The sequence below is a fragment of the Nomascus leucogenys genome, chromosome 11, assembly GCF_006542625.1.
Source record: "Nomascus leucogenys isolate Asia chromosome 11, Asia_NLE_v1, whole genome shotgun sequence".
NCBI classification, from domain to species: Eukaryota; Metazoa; Chordata; class Mammalia; order Primates; family Hylobatidae; genus Nomascus; species Nomascus leucogenys.
Genome location: NC_044391.1, coordinates 39,602,127 through 39,623,396, shown reverse-complemented (window position 1 = coordinate 39,623,396; position 21,270 = coordinate 39,602,127). Strand labels below are relative to the sequence as shown.

The 21,270-nt window shown below is 37.2% G+C and overlaps 1 protein-coding gene across 4 annotated transcripts in view; it reads right to left on the bottom strand.

Annotated features, from left to right (window-relative positions):
* Nucleotides 1-21,270, bottom strand: part of HDAC9 (histone deacetylase 9) — a 906,822-nt gene that overhangs the window by 824,991 nt on the left and 60,561 nt on the right. For all 4 annotated transcript variants that reach the window (XM_030822195.1, XM_030822201.1, XM_030822188.1 and 1 more), the window contains exon 2: nt 9,441-9,561. In XM_030822195.1, the coding sequence (XP_030678055.1) occupies nt 9,441-9,465 (25 nt within the window). In that variant the 5' untranslated portion in view covers nt 9,466-9,561. The remainder of the gene's footprint in view (nt 1-9,440; nt 9,562-21,270) is intronic.

Sequence of the window (21,270 nt, the reverse complement as noted above, 5' to 3'; positions counted from 1 at the left end):
GGCTGGTTCAACATACACAAATCAATAAACATAATCCATCACATAAACAGAACCAACGACAAAAACCAAATGATTATCTCAATAGATGCAGAAAAGGCCTTTGACAAAATTCAACAACCCTTCATGCTAAAAATTCTCAATAAACTAGGTATTGATGGAACGTATCTCAAAATAATAAGAGCTATCTATGACAAACCCACAGCCAATATCATACTGAATGGGCAAAAACTGGCATTCCCTTTGAAAACTGGCATAAGACAGGGATGCCCTCTCTCACCACTCCTATTCAACACAGTGATAGAAGTTCTGGCCAGGGCAATCAGGCAAGAGAAAGAAATAAAGGGTATTCAATTAGGAAAAGAGGAAGTCAAATTGTCCCTGTTCACAGATGACATGACTGTATATTTAGAAAACCCCATCATCTCACCCCAAAATCTCAAGCTGATAAGCAACTTCAGCAAAGTCTCAGGATACAAAATCAATGTGCAAAAATCACAAGCATTCCTACACACCAATAACAGACAAACAGAGAGCCAAATCATGAGTGAACTCCCATTCCCAATTGCTACTAAGAGAGTAAAGTACCTAGGTATACAACTTACAAGGGATGTGAAGGACCTCTTCAAGGAGAACTACAAACCACTGCTCAAGGAAATAAAAGAGGACACAAACAAATGGAAGAACATTCCATGCTCATGGATAGGAAGAATCAATATCATGGAAATGGCCATACTGCCCAAGGTAATTTATACACTCAATGCCATCCCCATCAAGCTACCAATGACTTTCTTCACAGAATTGGAAGAAACTACTTTAAAGTTCATATAGAACCAAAAAAGAGCCCACACTGCCAAGACAATCCTAAGCAAAAAGAACAAAGCTGGAGGCATCACACTACCTGACTTCAAACTATACTACAAGCCAACAGTAACCAAAACATCATGGTTCTGGTACCAAAACAGAGATACAGACGAATGGAACAGAACAGATGCTTCAGAAATACCACCGCACATCTACAACCATCTGATCTTTGACAAACCTAACAAAAACAAGAAATGGGGAAACGATTCCCTGTTTAATAAATGGTGCTGGGAAAACTGGCTAGCCATATGTAGAAAGCTGAAACTGGATCCCTTCCTTACGCCTTATACAAAAATTAATTCAAGATGGATTAAAGACTTAAATGTTAGACCTAAAACCATAAAAAAACCCTAGAAGAAAACCTGGGCAATACCATTCAGGACCTAGGCATGGGCAAGGACTTCATGACTAAAACACCAAAAGCAACAGCAACAAAAGCCAAAATAGACAAATGGGATCTCATTAAACTAAAGAGCTTCTGCACAGCAAAAGAAACTACCATCAGAGTGAACAGGCAACCTACAGAATGGGAGAAAATTTTGCAATCTATCCATCTGACAAATCTACAAAGAACTTAAACACATTTACAAGAAAAAAACAACCCAGCCCATCAAAAAGTGTGCAAAGGATATGAACAGACACTTCTCAAAAGAAGACTTTTATGCAGCCAACAGAAACATGAAAAAATGCTCATCATAACTGGTCATCAGAGAAATGCAAATCAAAACCACAATGAGATACCATCTCACACCAGTTAGAATGGCCATCGTTAAAAAGTCAGGAAACAACAAATGCTGGAGAGGATGTGGAGAAATAGGAACACTTTTATACTGTTGGTGGGAGTGCAAACTAGTTCAACCATTGTGGAAGACAGTGTGGCGATTCCTCAAGGATCTAGAACTAGAAATACCATTTGACCCAGCAATCCCATTACTGGGTATATACCCAAAGGATTATAAATCATGCTGCTATAAAGACACATGCACATGTATGTTTACTGCGGCACTATTCACAATAGCAAAGACTTAGAACCAATCTAAATGTCCATCAATGATAGAATGGATTAAGAAAATGTGGCACATATACACCATGGAATACTATGCAGCCATAAAAAGGATGAGTTCATGTCCTTTGCATGGATATGGATGCAGCTGGAAACCATCATTCTCAGCAAACTATCACAAGGACAGAAAACCAGACACCACATGTTCTCACTCATAGGTGGGAATTGAACAATAAGAACACTTGGACACAGGGCAGGGAACATCACACACCGGGGCCTGTCATTCGGTGGGGGACAGGGGGAGGGATAGCATTAGGAGAAATATCTAATGTAAATGATGAGTAAATGGGTGCAGCAAACCAACGTGGCACATGTATACCTATGTTAACAAACATGTACGTTGTGCACATATACCCTAGAACTTAAAGTATAATTTAAAAAAAAAGAAAAAAAAACTCATGGATCATAACTGCAAGGAAAAGTGTGGCAAAATTAAAACCATAACAATGCCTCACCCACTGGAAACTCAAAATTTTGTAAATCTATAGAATAAAGACAGAAGAACCAAGAAAATAAGAGGGGTGCAGTGGATAAGGAGACAATTAAAATGCAATTACAGTATGTAAGAAAAACAAGTACATCTATTTTGTCCCTAAAAAATACTTTTGCAGGCTGGGTGCAGTGGCACATACCTGTAATCCCAGCACTTTGGGAGGCTGAGGTGGGTGGATCACCTGAGGTCAGGAGTTCAAAACCAGCCTGAGCAACATGGTGAAACCCCGTCTCTACTAAATACAAAAAATTAGCCAGGCATGGTGCCACATGCCTGTAATCCCAGTTACTTGGGAGACTGAGGCAGAAGAACTGCTTGAACCCAGGAGGCGGAGGTTGCAGTGAGCCGAGATCACGCCATTGCACTCCAGCCTGGGCAACAAGAACAAAACTCCATTTAAAACACACACACACGCGCGCGCGCACACACACACACAAAAAAACAAGACTTTTGCACCTCCTCAGAACTTGTGATCTTTTAACAATTTTATTTAACATAGTTCTTAGCTTTCTAACCCTACAACAAGTTAGAGACAATGGATTATAAATGGAGAAAACTGCTATACGTTGACATTCTCAAAATATGACAAAAATTAAGAAATATGCAGAAAATCACAGAAAGTAAAGCCTTTGGGGGATATTTAGTGTAAACGTACAGGTTACATGGTTCCACATACCTTTGTATTCCTCTAGAGTTATTATAGTACTGCAACACAAGCACACATGCACCACACACATACACACACACACACACACTCACACAGAGTTTTTGTACTCTTAAGAATAAACTCCAATCTATACAGACAAAAAAATCCTCCATAAAGGTTCCACATAATGTTATAAACAAACTGCTGTACATGTGTATTTGCAGAGGTAGCAAGATTTTGCTTATGGGGCTTAAGAAAATATATAGTCTAGTATTGTTTTATAATAGTGTTCATGAAAAGATCAGTGTAAAACAAGTATTTATCAACCACTGTATATTTGGCCTATATTTTCATCATAATACTTAAAACTACAGAGGTGTTGAAAAACGTGACCCCAAAATGCAATAAAGAACAAACATAAGAATTGTGATTATAAAGTTTAAAGTACTTTTTCCTCAGCATATGTGCAATTATAATTTCAGATAAATTGACATTATTTTTAAACACTAATTAAGGACATATAATATTCCGCATACATTTTACTCCCATTTTCTGCAGAGTTCCCACTAACAGGAACTTGAATTTTCTAATAGCTACACTGGACATTATCTATTCTGCATGATTCATAAAGAAAGGCTTAGGCAACTCTTAGAAAATGTTGGTAAGCTGATCTGTCCTGATTTTAATGTGTTTCAATCTCTTCAAAGGAAAATTACTTAACTTTTTAATGACTGGTTAAATCAAGAGTGCATTATAAAATACTCCACCTCTTGGTAAGCAATACCATATCTGCAGTCCTAGGTATAAAATTTTAAGACAAATGTGGTAGAGAGAGGCCAGCTGTTCACCAAACCTGTCTCCTCCTCTTCCTGGAGTACTGCTAGACTACATTTCCCAGCCTCCTTTGTAGTTAGGTATGGCCATGTGGCTAAATTCCACTCAACGAAATGTGACCAAAAGTGATGTACCTTTGGAAACTTCCCACACTCAATGCACTTCTTCCATTTCCCTCCCATCAGCTTGATGTGGAGATGCACAATGACCTTAGAGTACATGAACTGAAGAAGCACAAACCAGTTAGAAGCTGTCCAGGGCAAAGGGTAGCCATTAGAAAAAGAGCAGCTCGCTACTCAGGAAAACCCTTTTAGTCTTTATATGAACGAGAAATAACCTTCTTTTCTGTTTGGCCTGCATTATGGAGGTTGTTTGTAGTGTTACAATAATGAAAATTATATAAGTTGAATTAACCACCAAAATTAATTGTGAAAAGCAAATATAAAAACAAATAAATGTGCAAAACAAATTTATTCTGAACATTTTCAGAAAAGGTTTATGCCTCACTTATTAAAGCACTGTCCTTCAAAAACTAGTGAATGAATAAAATGCTTTATTTGGTTTATGTTTCAAACTTGAATATCAGATTGAGAAGTTTTGACTTACAAATAGCAAAAGAATGAATCACTTAACTGTGAAGTTAAAGTAGTAAAAAAAAAAAATCCAAAACAATAGTTAATAACTTTAACATACAGTGTTTCCTATTAATACCATACCCTGTGATCAACTTCTGCTACAACAAACATCAAAAAACTAATTTGTTTTATTATCCTGGAATATTTTTCTTGAATATTACTTGAAATAGATAATTGGCCAATGGCCTGAAAATATTTTAGTTATATAGAGCTACTTGTCATGGGATTTGACCTGTACTTCATTAAAAAGCTAACTGATCATACTCATCTAGGGAAGCCATAACCTATTTGATTTGCCCTAAGACTATTTCATTTAACATTCATTTTTTTGGTAACACACTACGAACAAACTGAAGAAAAAATACCCACTTGGACATTATGATATTTGTTTGTAGCTTTGTCCTGGTTTTAGTTTCCTACTTAATGACTAAATGGCACCACAGTGGGTAATGCACTGGGGTAAAAATGGTGAATCATTAAAGAGTTCGTAAATTTTAAAAACAGGGGCAGGCCTTCTGGGTCCCATATGCTTCTAAGAAACCCGATGTTGTGCTGTATTAATTGAACCATGAAGCTTTTATTAGTCCTCTTTAAAAATGCTTGCAGAGAAGCTTTTATTAATGCTTGCCCCTAAATTGTTTATACTACTTAGCATTTCCATAACAATTTATATTTCAAAGAACTTTTTGATCATTAGTTACATCTACTCTACATTTCTATAGGTGAATTCAGCTGTTTAGCAAAACAGAGGCATGAAGATAAATCTCTTAACTAATTTTTGCCCAAGACTTGCCAATAAGAAAATGAATAGAATATGAGAAAATGAACAGAATATAAGATCTTGCTATAAATCTTTCACTTCTATAAATAGCTTGGTCCTCTCACTCCATATGAGTAGAGTAGTTGTAAGTGTTCCCACAATGGTGAAAAGAGAGATGAGCTAGCTTTATACAAGGGGCTTTGAAAACTAATGTTATAGGACTTTGCAACAGCTTTGGCCACTCTACCTTCCAAACTTACCTAAAAGCCCACAAGGCCAGAGCATTGCACAATTCTAAGGGCAACAGGCACATTGTGTTCTATGCTTGGAAAATTCCTTTGGATGCATTTTCATCAAAATTAATTACAAAAAATAGATTCACCAAATTTAAAAATCATACTGGAATCATGTTAGGGTTGATGTAGCCCAATTTATTTAAAAACATTCAGGCTGAAATTAGGTTTTCTATAATCTTGAGATCAGACTAAAAAGCTGCTCTGGGTTAAAATATGCTTAAACTTCTTTTGAGGAAAATAAAGGCACTCCATAAAAATCTCTTTGGTCCATCCACCTCCCCATAAAAATGAGATGGCCTAGAAAGAAGCAAAGCCACTAGAATGTTCCCCTCAAATTATTGCCTTCTCTAGGTTTCCACAGTGTTAGCTTTCTTTCCTTTTTTTTTTTTTTTTTTTTTTTTTTGAGACAGGGTCTTGCTCTGTGGCCCAGGCTAGAACACAGTGCAGTGGCATTATCATGGCTCACTCACTGCAGTCTTGACCTCCTAGGCTCAAGCAATCCTCCCACCTCAGCCTCCTAAGTAGCAGGAACTACGGGCATGCACCACCACACCAAGCAATTTTTTTAAAAAATTTTTGTAGAGATAGAATCTCACCATATTGCCCAGGCTAGTCTCGAACCTCTGGGCTCAAGCAGTCTTCCCACCTAGGCCTCTCAAATTGCTGGGATTACAGGCATGAGCCACTGCACCTAGTCAGTGTTAGCTTTTTATTTATCTATCATCAGAGAACAAAATAACTAAATTAGCATAGTTTTGCTCACAAGAGAGACACTTACTTGAGATAGGACTTAATGATGTATTTTTTGTGTTTATAGTCTCCAAATATGAAACATTAGTGCTGTTGAATGGACTAAGAGCATTTCTACACTTTGCCAAGTCATAGTAAAGAACAATATACATTCTACAATCCAGTATCCTTCCCCCAGGCTACCACACGATACTTTTCCAGGGAGGAGTCTGGAAATCTGTATTTTTAACAGGTCTCAGGAGATTTTTACTATCTGACATGTTTGGAAAATGCTAGATAAGATGAGTCCTAAAATCCTTCCTTCTGAGATTTGGCAATTCTGATAAAAATTACATTACTAGAAATAGTATCCATAGTGTTGTACAGAGGAAATAAATTTCTGGTCATAAATTTATTAAAATACTTCAGACAATGAATGGACTAAAGCTATTAATATTTGTCTCTCCCATGAAAGGGTGCTGTCCATAGGGTAGAAACTATGTTTTAGTGCTCATTGTGTCCCTATTGGATAACACACTGGCTGGCACAAGTTAGATGCTTAATAAGTTTTGAATGAAGAGCTCAACTGCAGCAGCTAGCTGCCAATCTTACCCAGATAGTCCTTCCTCCATTCAGGATCCTCAGTGCCCAAAAGCAGTACCCAAGGCTCTAACTTTGAACATAACTGGGCAGCAAAATTCAAATAAAAACTATTAAATTTCATATACAAAAATCAGCACTTATTGTTTGACTGAATACATGATTAAGACGGTAGCATTTTGTATTTCATATCAACCATATTTGAATATGTATGGAGAACTTTTCTAAGAATGATGTTAATGCATGGGAAAAATAAGAATTCACACCACACCAGAACCAATTTTGAAGACAAACATACTCAGTCTGAAACATGGACTATTAAAGAATTTCTGGAACTACTGAAGTGAGTCTATTTTTCTTTCTGGTGCACAATAACTCCTTAGAGCCATTTGTGGAACAAAAGCAAAATAAATGGATGGTGATTGCATAAGACCAATTTAATTCTCTTTTTAGATAGTGGGGAAAAAAGATGTAAGAAAAACATATTTTTTTCTAAATCAAACAATCAGGTTATTTCTCAGAATATATATGGCACCCTAAGATGCAGGCTAATAACAGGAGAAAAATTTTTTTATGTTTGTGGCAGGAACATTTTCCTTTATCCATGCAAAGTGAATTTCAGGTCTCTGATCATAGTTTTTTTACTTGCAATAAATAGAAGAAACTCCTACCCACCTGGCACATTTACTATCACTTTCCTCAACTTCAGATTTCATTCATAAAAACTTCCCAAATGGAGGTGATTAAGACATCTGCATAATGTTATTGTCAACACAGCAGAATGATTTATAAGAAAAAAGTACATGAGGAAATTTTGGGGACCCTAAAGTCAAGTGAGCTTCACTCAATGGTTGTCTTATTTATCCATCACCTTTTCTCTTCTGGTAACTGAACAATTATCACAACTGGCAAGAATTTCCTCATCAAAATAGCAGCTTCAAGTGAGATTTTCATTTTATAAAATCAATATTCTTGGGGAGCAGGGTATACCAACGTCCACTGCCAAATATTATCACAAGAAAAAAATACTTGACCATAGTGGTTCTAAATTAATGCCTCTTTTAAACAATCCAATTTTGAAACACTGAATTTATATACAAATAAATATACATAATATTTAAAATGCAATATATACCTTTATAAGGCAAATGTTATTTTAAGTTCATCCCAACAGAAAGAATAATAGTACTAGACTATAATTGTAATAAGCAATGCCGCTCACAGAACACAGTTCAACAAGGTTGTTTGTAGAGGCTGGTAGGGGATGGGGTGAGAAACGGGCAGAAGAAGCTAAACCAGTGATTCCCAAAGTGTGGTCCCCAAGCAGCAACAGCATTGCCAGGGGAACTTGTAAAAATCACAATTCCTGGGCCCCACTCCAGACTTACGAAATCAAAAACTATGAGAATAGGGCTTGTTTTAACAAACTCTGCAAGTGATGTCAATGCATGCTAAAGTTTGAGAACCACTAGGCAATAAAGACTCAGAGATAACAAGCATAAGTAACTGTCATCTGCTTAACCTAGTGACATGCCAATTATCAAACATGGTTGTGACTAAAGACTCAGGGATTTCTTGACTGCACCATTTAGAATCAAGTTCCAAATTCAGCATACAAGTTGGCGGCCTGTTAGGGATGTGGGAAAAGGTTGATGAAACAGCAGAATTCCCAAACAGCTAACTTGGGTGTGGCAATCCAGGGAATGAAAATTTTGGCAAGTTTTCTCCCTTATAAGCCCTGAATATGATAGTACATAACCTTCAACTTAGAGTTAAATAAACCAAGGATATCAATATGCTAAAGAATCTATAAAGAAATAAATGCTCCTATAAGTATCCAAGCAGAAAATTCTCGTAAAACTTGTCTGTTACTAGTATGTGGTATCTGACCCTACTTCATCATTCCCAAAACTTGGATTGTGTTTGTTCCAAAAATGACAGCCTGTTCCTGGAGGAATGGGTGTTGGCTGTGCTGATCACAGCACTACATGAGCAGCACACATCACTGGAATAGGAGGAAGCAGGTGCTGAGATTATAATTAAATATGTATATAGGAAACAGGAGTGGCAGCAAAGAAGGGTGGGGAGGAAAAATATCCTTCCTGTGTGTCAAAGAGATAGAGGTGGAGTCAATCCACAAACTGACTTCCAAAGCCCCACAGTATAATTTAAAAGCATACAGACACGTGTTAGGTCAGAAATATTATGGGTGCAAAATGGATTCCTACATAATAGTTCATATTCATAACTTCATGAAGTTCAATCTGAATGTTACCTTGGAAGCAGAAAAATTAAAGTCCTATGCTCAGACTACAATGCAAATCAAATCAGTTGTCCAGGAAGCAAACTGGGTTAAGCAACAGAGAATTAGCTATCGAATGCAAAATTCAAAATTTGTTACATTAAGCAATCTTTGTTCAAAAAAAAAGTTCCTTCATAAATTAAATTACTTGGTTTGAAACAACGCAAAGCAACATCTTTTACATAAAGTCTATTAACAATTTAAAAAGCAACCAGACTGACCAGGCTGTGCAGGTGAGCTCATCATGAGAATCAGAGGGACTGCTAAAACCAGGATGCAGATTCACAGCCTTTGTCGTTCAACTGCTGACGATGATCCAGGAGGGGTTGGCAGAGGAGAAACCTAGAACATAAGAAAAATGCAATGTTTAAGATACAAGCTATGTCAAGTCACACTGAAAAAGAAACACAGAGAACTGGCCTTGAGTGTCAACTCAGCCACAGCGCAACCATATGTCTTTGAGACAGTCATATCAACCTTCCAGGTCTCTAAGTCTTCATCTAAAAAAGAGCAAATTTAGCAGTCTCCCTTATAGCACAGGAATATTGTGAACATAGAAATAAAATAATAGGTCTAGAAGGAATCTGTGAGGGAGAAAGCAATTCACATAATTATAATTAGCTTACAGTTTACTGTTCACTATAATTTGCTATTATCATTATTATAGAAATTAAAAACCTTTTTTGGATTTTTGGATATAAGTATCTCATTACATAGCATTTTAAACTATCATTATCAAAGACTTCCTTTTACAGATAGGACTTCTTGGCAAAAAGAAATGTTTAACGGACTAAAAAAAGAACAAATAGGCCATAAACTATAAGAGTGACAGAAAACTCCCATGATAATTTCCACTTTTTCTTAAAGTCTTTTGTAATCTTGTTCCAGCCCAAAGTAACAGCAACCATAGTCTTTCTAGGAGTCAGACTAACAGGATGGACTTCTTAAAAGGAATTTAAGGGACTTTCTGCTTTTAATTTGAACGTACTTCCACTTCTAGACACTTAGAGGAAAAGCAACTGGAAGGACATTTTCCTAAGAGTTTACTGGAATGTCAAACTTAAGAAAAAAGCAGCAGCTTTTAAAATTACACTCAATGAGTTTCTTACTAAAATAGTATATCCCAATTGCACTATTTTTATAGACAGATGCTGTAACTCTGAGAATTATATATTCCTTTATCTTCAGAATCCAACATATTTATTATGACTAGTTTTTCCATCACTATTTTGAAAGTGTTATTGCTATTTTTGCCCAAATGTATAAAGCCAGATATAAATACATACTTTCTTTGAAGAACTTTATAACATCACCAAGAATATCTATAATACTTATATGGTCTCTAAATAGAAATGTGCTATTTAGTTATTCAAACAGCTAAGTAGTGTCATTAGACCTAGCAGGCTACTTCTCATCACATCCTTGGTGCTCAATAAGTATTAAGATTTAGTGACAATTAAAATGTACATTTTTATAAATCTCCTTCAAAAATTATATTGATGTGCTGTTTTATTAACATCATCTGAAGAGTCTTGATTTCTATGTCAATGAAAAAGCAACATCTCTACAGAAAGATAAAAATGAAGAGCAAATTTTTTTATTTTTATATCAAGAAATGGACATTCTGACATTAGTTTTAGATAAAAATTGTTCAATGTGATATTTACTATAATAATAATATCACCCTTTGGGAGGCCAAGGCGGGTGGATCACTTGAGGTCAGGAGTCTGAGACCAGCCTGGCCAAGATTGTGAAAACCCATCTCTACTAAAAATACAAAAAATTGGCCAGGCATGGTGGTGGGCGCCTGTAATCCCAGCTGTTCAGGAGGCTGAAGCAGGAGAATCACTTGAACCTGGGAGGCGAAGGGTGCAGTGGGCCAAGATGGTGCCACTCCACTCCAGCCTGGGCAACAAAAGCAAATCTCTGTCTCAAAAATAATAATAATAATAATAAATGTAAACATCACTCACATTGTTCTTTATAGTTACAAAGTGCTTTTAGACATGTCACCATATTTGATATGACTTTCATAAGAACCATGCTAATAGATAACTTGTAACTCTCTCCTCTCACCCTGGACCTAATAGGTGAGGAAACTGAGATGCTATCTGCTTCATAATTAAAAGTAAATAAAATAAAAGTTAAATTTACTTGAATTTGAATTTATAGACTATCTTAAATTAACAAGTGTAAGCTTCAAGATTTCGTCATTCTTACTTTTTTACATTGTAGTCTGAAACATTTTGTAAATGCTCTTGATACAATCTTGATTCTCAGTGGCACAATTTGATTTTAAATTAAGAATAACGAATAGAAAGCAACAGGAAACCTTTAGAGAAGGTAAGTGAAGCAGCTCTGAAAGTTACCTTCCATCAAGGGCATAGTTAGTGTGATTTTTAAAAAAATGTTTTTCATCTTTAACGTCACTTTGTACAATTGATACTTGTGTATTTGCAAATATAACTCAAATTTAACCAATAATTTCCAACAGTTCAACAGCAGTTAACTTCTCCCACTTATTTCCACAAAAACACACATAACAACTCTCCATGACATGCTGATTTGTGGCTGGGCATGTAATAGTTGGGTTTTGACTTCACAGCTCCAAACCTGAGTTGCAAAGTAAATCTGGGATGGAAATATAAATTTGACTTACAAATATCAAGTCTTTTTGAAAGTTAAACAACTCCCCTTGCCTTCAGTCTTTTTAATAACTGCCTCCACATGACACATTGCTCTAACATTTATGAAAATGTTATCTGAATACTCTTTTAATGAAAATGAATAGGCATTTCTATATTGATATACACTAGTTTCCATTTACTGCATTTCCATTTCCAATAATCCACGTTAAACCAAAGTTATCATTACTGCCACAGCTGCACAAGTAGAATATGGTCATTTAAGGAGTTCTCCTAAAATGTTTCAGGGATACCGATCTGCTGTACATATGTGCACATCACATGTATGGATACATCATAGGCTATACATGCTTCCCTCTCCTCATGCCCACAAAATCAGATTAGTAGTCTGATCCACATCTTTTAGGGACAAAATTGATATATAATTTTATACGAATTAAGACCACTTTAAGTTACTTGGAAAAGAAAGAAGGGTCAGTGGTCAACATCTGTCGATGAGAATGGGGAATTTATTCTCAAATCTTCCCACACTTCTTTATCCAAATGGGCTGCAGAGTAATAAACTGTTTAGAAGTTCCCCTCATATATTAGTCATTCTTATGATAAGCCTGAACTAGAAATAATAGGAAACTCACCTTCAGGTGGGTAGATGACAAAAAAAGAACAGAAAAATAATACAAATTGTTTGTAAGTACGGATTATCAAAACATATAATAGAAATATATCTGCTTTCAATTAATGTTTTCAATGAATTTTAACATGAGTTTCCCCATGCTGTAAAAAACATATACATATAGGTGTACATTTAAGGAGATAAACACAAGTGCATCAAAAACAACTGCTGCTATGAATCCTTTGTCTCTTAAGATCCAGGAATGATTATTTTGGTTCTTAACTATATCCCTTGAGCTACATAAATCCACAATAAAAGACTAAGAGTCCTTTGCTTCAGAAAGATCATCTCTGACTACAATTTTGTCAGCTCTCTGAAAGTACTCTGTAATATCCTCAGATGTAGCACAGGGCAACAACTCAAGACGGTGACATCTTGCAGTCTCAGCTTACCCATGCAGCCAGAAAAAAGAGAGGGCACTACCACATTTCACTATCCCAGCCTATTACTGTCCTTAACATCATACGTAGTGGTCTTATCGGTCCTTTAACCATTCCATCTATGTGGCCTGCTCAATAGTAATAGCATCACAAGTCAGCAGAGCTTTATATGTCACAAAGAAATTGTACATGGAGTATCTCTTCTGATCTTCACAAGAGCCCTTTGGGGTATACCAAATCAGCTGTTATTATTCCCATTTTACAAACAAGGCCTCTGAGGTGTAAAGAGGTTCAGGGATTTGTTTACAGATATGTGGCTGGCAAATGGAGGGCTGATCCTGTAACTCTCAGCCCAGTGGTTTCTTCGTGGCATTGCAAGGAATTACAGGCCACTTGAGCAGAGCTGTTTGAACATCAAGACCTTGCCTATCTACTCATTACAACTTCAGTAATGGCTCATTGTGATACAGGTCTTCTTTACTAAAGGACGTATCAAGCCATTGAATAAATCAAACTCAGTCACAAAACATGATACAATGAATCCAAAAGTTGCCATAAAAGTCTACAAATCATCTCACAACAGAAGCTTTCAAATTTGACTTAGACTTCATGTTCCTTGAATATCACAATAATCATTTTGGTTTTTAACTATACTCTGAGCTTCATATTACAGTTGTCTTTTTTCCTCACTTTTGGGTAATTAGTATTATTTTTGATAGGGTGCTACTAAAAAAGCAGAACGCTTTTGTAGTCTATGTAGGTAACAAAAACTTTGTCTATTTAAATCTGATATATCTTTCTCACGGATAGGGCAAGCCAAAATGTACAGTTCAGTCTACACAGCCATTCACACTTATCTACAGGTCCTTCTCTTCTCAAATTGAGCCATTAACCATGGTTCCTCCATAGAGTATGCTTCAAAAACTCAGTTTATCACAATCACCATACAGATCATTTACTGGTGGGAAAAGCTTACTGTGCCAACACATTGAACACCAAGAGATTCATCAGATACTCTCTCTCTCTCTCTCTCTCTTTCTCTCATGCCTTAGAACGTGAAATTCTGCTGTAATTTCAACTTTGGAGAAAAGCATTAGAAAACTGCTCTTAACACTGTGTTCAGTTCAACAACCCTTATTGAGCACATACAAGACACACTGTTACCCAGTATGGAAACCTTAGATTCTATTTCATTTCTCTGTTTCTTGCTTTTACCATAGACAGTCACCAGAGTCAGAACACTGATCTCTTAAAAATATCTTTCTTATCTGAATCCTCCTTTCCATTTCAATTAATACTGCCTTAGCTCAATTAATTGTTTGTTCTTGATTGGATTCTTAATCTAGTCGTCTATCTGGTATCCCTCCCTCCAGGGAATGTATAAATAAATGAATGAGTCAGTAACTACAATTTGGTGACACACAGCTCCTTAGTTGGTATTCAAGTGCCTTCATAACTGGTCTCTTTTCATCCCACTTTTTCTCCTTCCTTCTTTTCCTCATGTATAACCCCTATGGTTTCAGGGAATCTGTGATTACTCCTAGAGTGATGTTCAACATTATTAGCTACTACCGAGGCACAGGCTACTCAGAATGAACACCTGTATGAGCACTGGTGGAGCTTTACTAAAACATATCAGCTGACTATGAGTCCTGACTATTCCTGCACAGTATCATTCGCATGTCCATGCTTTTGTGTCTCTGTCTGCAAAGGATACTATTACCTTTTCTGCATCTCCCACCTCGAATTCTTGGGGTTTTTTTGGTTGGTTGGTTTTCGAGATAGGGTATCAGTTTGTCTCAAGTGATCACAGCTCACTGCAGCTTCAACCTCCTGGGTTCAGGTGATCCTCCCACCTTAGCCACCCGAGTAGCTGGGACTACAGGCATGTGCCACGATGCCCACCTAACATTTTTACGTTTTTTATAGAAACAATTTGTCCCCATCATCCTGCCTCAGCCTCACAAAGTGCTGGGATTACAAGTGTGAGCCACCGCACCCAGCCGTATCTTGAATTCTTTAAAGCCATACTGAAATGAGAATTCTTAGCCAACCACTCCAAGTAAAAGATCAGCTTTCTCATCTGTTTCCATTGTATCTTGTACCATACCCATAATAACATCACATATGTTAGACAATAATGATGTATCTTATGTTAGTGGAGTACATTCACCCATGATGAGACTATGTTCTTCAGTTCAGGGACTGCACTACATTCATCTTTGTAACCCCCAAGAACTTAACCAATGATTCTGTAGTTATGCAACTTTGAGGCAGAATCACTTAATCCAATTTGTTGGTATAGATTTCTGAAGGACTAGAACATAGTCCTTGGATTTGGATTAGAAAAAAAAAATATTCTTGAGTTTGAGCCACCATCTAGAAAAGGCAAACACAGGTGGGATGGGTGCCTTCATGGGCTGGGAAGTCACCAGACATCCCCAAACCTTGCCCACGAAATATGTTGACCAAGATAGGGTCACTTCTCAGGCTTTTCAATTGAAGTAATTTCTTAGCTCACTGAAAGGATTCTGTTTCTCTCTCACCTTATTAGCCTCAGCTTTTTTTCCCCAAGGACATCCATCTTTTTATTAGACAAGCTCTACAAACTCAAGTTGGCCTAAAAACAATCAAACCACTTATTCATGAAGACAGGGGAACATGGGATACAGAGATGTAAGGACACTCATTTCTCTTCAACTTTAAGTAGCAGAAGTAGGACTGTGCTCACAGTGCTCTCAACAATATTTATGTTGTCTTGAGGAAAAGGATGATGACAGTCTAGGACTCTGGGGGTTCTGGGGACTGGGAAGCTGATGGGCACAACAAGAGCCACACCAGCAATGCAGTCGGTGATTTAACCTTCCCCAATACCGTAGCAGACACCTGCTGCTCTGATTCACCAAACATGCTGGCAAAGACTGGCACATCAATTATTTTTGGCTCATTCTGGACTCTGGGGAGTTATCTATGCAAGACTATTGGTTTCACTCCCCACCCGCACTGCCAAAGGTTTGCTGACTTCACCCTTAGAGTATACCTAGGAGCAGAACATGTCACCCAGAAGGCCACACATCTAACATACAGTCTCTGTGCTTAAATTTTAAAAGCAAATAATAAGCTCCATTCTAAGACTTTTAGGAGAACCATTTAAGAACAGGCTACATTGTTGGCTGTAATATAGAGCAGGGAACGCAGCTTGGGAGGTTAGTTATGCATATATTTTGCATATTTAAGATAAGATTCAGTAGTCTATACTATAAATATAACTCAATGGTAACATCTAAAAATACACAACATAATCAGGAGTGGTCTGCTGGATATTGCATTTCGTAAGAAGAAATCTTGCCAACTACAGTACCTGCACTAATAAAAATAGACCTTTTCATAGTAAGCCTTGATTTTTAAACACTGGGCTTAGCCCCAGGGTATCCAGTACCCAACCCATATTCCAAATGCCTCTACATCATAAAGATCATTTTATCAAAAAGTCTTACTCCACTGATTTTTATTGGATCATCTTTGAAGGCCCTATCTGCAACTCCCTTCCTTGGACAATAGGGAGTCACAGTCACCATTATCACCAATTTGAGTTTAAAAGGAGACTCACAATGCCCAGAAACTGCAGGATATACAGGCTTCTTTTCAGTCATGGCAAAGGGGTTGTTAAAAAAAAAAAAAAAAAAAAAGAAAGAAAAAAAGAAAGCTTTGTCTACCTGTAAATACACACTGGACAGAAGTCCAAAATAGAATTGTGAAAAGGAAGTAATAGTCGAAGTGAAGGAACTTGTAACAGACAACCTCTGATACCTGTGCAGCAGGAGGGCTTTGTAACTCACACGCTATAACCTTCCCTGCAGAAAACTGCCGACCAAGCATGTTGAAAAGAACCCGTCTCCCCTGGTCTACTACCTCACCTGTGTGGAGGCATGGGTTATGATCAGCTAGCCAAACACAAAAGACCTTTAGCCATCATTGTAATTTAGAGTGATATGATTTTCTTTTTCAAGCTTCAATATTGTGTATATTTTTTAAAATTCTGTGATTTCTTTAATCACATTTTTTTAACGCTGCAACTCAACTCTTGAAGATCTGATAATCCCCACGTTGAGCAAAGTGCTCTTGTAAAATGTTTCACTAGCTGGGCGGTCTGGAAGTCAATTAACCTCTCTGAGCCTCAGTTGCTTAAACATGAATTATTTAACTTATGAGGTCGTTGTGAGGCTTGAAGGAAATAAATGTAAAGTAATCATTGGTAAGGTGAAGGTGCTCAAAAATATTGGCTGTTATTATCATTACAGAAATTTTATTTTACTTCAGGCCAAATTTCATCCCAAGAGAAAACAGTGACACACAGTGCCTCTCACTGTGGAACAGAGTCCTGCAGCACAACTATTAATCTTTCTCACTCCACTAGGGTTACAACAGGTATCTAATTACTAAAGCTTTTTTTCATTCTTTTTCTTTCTTTTAGAAGGCAAATGTGTACTCTAAGGAAATATACTGTGCTATCCTTTGCTTGTGAATATACCATGTTTACTTTAATCTTTCACTTGTGTTAGCTATATAAAAAAATCACTTGGATGTTAATAGAAAGAAAAACATTCAAATAGAAAAAAAAACTGTAAGTTAGAAACAAGTATCATTTTGTAGAAATGTGAAGGGAAGCATCAAGTCTATTCCCCTGATATTGTATAGATCTTTCTATAAAGAACTTGAATATGTTTTAACAGATTGGCTTGGGAATTTCAATAGACCCTAAGGTCCCCCTATTTTGGGAAGGATATCACTGATCATTTTACTCACTGCTCTATCTGTTGCTAGCAGTCCATACAATTTTAAGCCAGCCAAGACATATCTCTAGGCACAAGCAGATGTGCCCCTCGGGTGAAGAAGTGATAACAGAAAATACCCACACAATGTAGAAGGAAACCAGTATGAGTCTTAAGTCACCAAGGCCATTGCCCAAAGATGTGAGGTACATGGCACCCTCCCCAGCCAAGACCCACATTGACACTGATTCTGTTTACTCCTTATCCCTCCATCTGAGGCAGGAGAATAGGTTCTAGAGGCAGGGACCCTAAAGCCGATTCGCACTGACTTCCTAGAACTAAATCAAAAGGAAAACCCCAACTTTCCATGCTCAAGTAACAAAAGGACCAAAGGCTACTCCCTTTGTAACCCTCCCCACCTTTTTCTGCATGGCAGATGAGGAATTGAAAGTACCTCTGATTGGACCCCTCCCACAACCAACCAGGCTGGTAGAGCGCCAAGACTTCATTTGCATAGAACTTTATAACTTCGCTTCAGCCTCTGATTGGTCACTTTCTGCAACCAATCAGACTGGTCATGGGCTACTACTTCATTTAGATAGGGTGTATATCAAGTAACCAATGGGAAACCTCTAGAAGGTATCTGAACCCCAGAAAATTCCATAACCGGGCTCTTGAGCCCCTATGCTCAGGCCACTCCCACCCCGTGGAGTGTACTTTCATTTTCAGCAAATCTCTGCTTTTGTCACTTTATTCTTTCCTTGTTTTGTCTGTGTGTTTGGTCCAATGCTTTTCACCGCTAATACATCTGTGACCCTCTTTTCTACTAGGTTTCTCCAGAATCCCTTGCAATTGATTAGGCCAGTGGTTATTTGGCCCCTTTCCAAAGAACTTACCTTCACTAATGAGTTGAACCAACCTCATCTCCCATCTTTATCTCCATCTCCTCCTCCCCTTCCAAAGAACTCTACTTTATACCTACAACTTACTTCGATTCAGTCCCTCTCTGGTTCTTTTCTAGCCAATACTGTTCCTTTGTCTACAGAAACTTCCTTGTGAAAATGCACCAATACACCTAATTTAGGATACACCTAAATTTCCAGAATACACCAATTTGTAAACAATGAATCATATCAGATATTGTGTTCTTTGAACTTCACCCTATCAATTAGTATTGACTTTTCTAACTTACACAAACTTTATATTCAAGTTAAGAACAACCCAAGTTCATGCTATGGAACCTTGTGGGCTATATTTTGCACAGGAGCAAGTTAGCTCTGCTTGAATGTAACATGTACTTATTGAGTGCTTGCTATGAATGTTCAGAGCTGGGAGAGTTGTTCAGATAGCTCCTGTCTCCCAGATTTCATACCAGTGATTTCTCAGAGTACAGTCAAAGAACCCCTCAGAAAATGCAGATGCAGACACTCAGGACTTATCTGAGACCTTCTGAATCAGAATCTTTAGGACAAGGGCCCAGAAACAGCATTTTAAACAAGTTTCCATGGTGATTCTTAACTAAGCTAAAGTATAAGAAGCACAAGAGAAACAACATATGCATATGAACAATTAAGAAACAAAATAACAAACATATATAGAGAGTAGCACAAGGAAAAGTACCCTGACTTTGGAGTCTGGCTGACCTTAATGCAAATTCCAATTGCTGTATTTTCACAGGCAAATTATTTACCATTCTGATCTTCAGTTTCCTCACTGGTAAGTTGCTGGCTCTAATAGCTACTTGCAGGGTCACTAGGGATGAGTGATAATATATTTAAAATACTTAGCATAGTGCTCAATATATGTGAGACATTATGACACTCAGAGCCTCTGTGTTACAAACTGCCCCTCGAATTGTGAAACACTGCAGCCCTGATAGCTATTTACTTTAAAAAAAAAAAAATGGGACAGCACAAGTGCTACAGGAATTAGAAGAAGGGAGTTCTCACTGTGATTAGAGGTAGAAGGGAAGATACATGAAAGAGCTGGTGCACAGCTTTGGGAGACTGAAATTTATTCAAACATGCATGGGTGGTAAAAATGTCCTCCTTTCCCAGAAGTTCTCCAAGTCATAGCTACTACGCTCAGTGAATTGTAAACAATTGCAAGAAACAATTTAAAAATTACCTTGCTGTGTCCTTCAACTATTCTATGAATTAAATGATCTATTTTTGTATTCCTCATATCATAAAACATTTCCACTGTCAAAATTATCCTCAAAATTATCTCAAGTTTTATGCTAGTAACATGATGATAGTTTGTTGTATGTAGCACATTCCATTCCCAAGGAGATGGTGGAATTTTATACAGACAGCTTCACAAATATGCCATCAGTTATTTATACACAAAATGATAGTACTGACCTCCTGCCAGAAGAGGGAACTCTGGTTACTATACTATGATGACAGTACAATATAGGCTGCAGCTTTTCTATCATCTCTTCGAAGAACCATGTGAAAGATGTCTAGTGAGGATCAAGGAGGCTGCAAAGACATTCACCTGCTCCAGGAAGCTAACTGGCCCATGAGAGGATAAAGCCTCCTAATGATCCCATTAGTAAAACAGGCTAGTTGATTAAGCTAACTCACTCAGAACCAATCTTATTAAACCTCATTATTCCTGTGAAGAATCAAAAGTAACTGCAACTCCATCTCAACAAATGGAGTAAAGTTTCAAATGATAAAACCTGAAAAAACAAGGTAACCATTACTGAGTATATAAATACAGTGTCAGAACTCAAAACAAACTCGGCACTCAATCCACAGGACATCTATTCCCCCTGAGTGAGAAAGCCACCTTTGAAACTGAAAATCTGTATAAAAACAAGGGGACCAAAACAATTCATTTTATTGAAGGCAATTTCTATTAATGTCATATAGGGGAAGAGATACAGCCTTTGCTTTTATATTCCAGTTCTACAAAAAAAAATGCATATATATATGCATGTACTAAAATAGACTGAGACAGATCAACACATATAAATAGCTCAATCCAACATCTGTAGCAGCCCTTCAGATTGTATTAAAGTCCTAGCTGTTTATCAGGCTGGTAAATCATATCAGCTCCTAGTTATTTAAATTACCAGTTTCCAGGCAACCATTTCTTTTTGTCAACTGTCACTCACTCTTAAGTTTCTCTGCAATACTTCCTTAAGAAAAAAATAGTGAAAAAATCTTGACACACTTATTTTGGGCATAAAAGATGCACTTAATTTTATCTCTGATCTTCAAGAGTCTGAGAATCGAGTGATATTGGGAAAATAAAACCTGTTTAGTGACTTGGAGGAGGAGCAGTGTTGGAACAGGTAGTGATGTGGATGAATACCCAGACAGAAGAGTTTGGGGACTTTGATAAAGTAAGGATCTCTTTTGGGATCTGGCCCACAGTAGAGGTATGTTTGTGACAAAAGCCTTACAAAAGAAAATATGCACTCTAGAGATGAGAAGATTATCAGCAAAATTGATGTCCAGTTATTATTTTTATAATCATGCTTTTCAAGGTAAGGCAGAGTCCCTTAGCCAACAAAGATAATATTGCAGTGTGTATGCAATTCACTTTGTCAATACAAGCGCTTCTAGAAT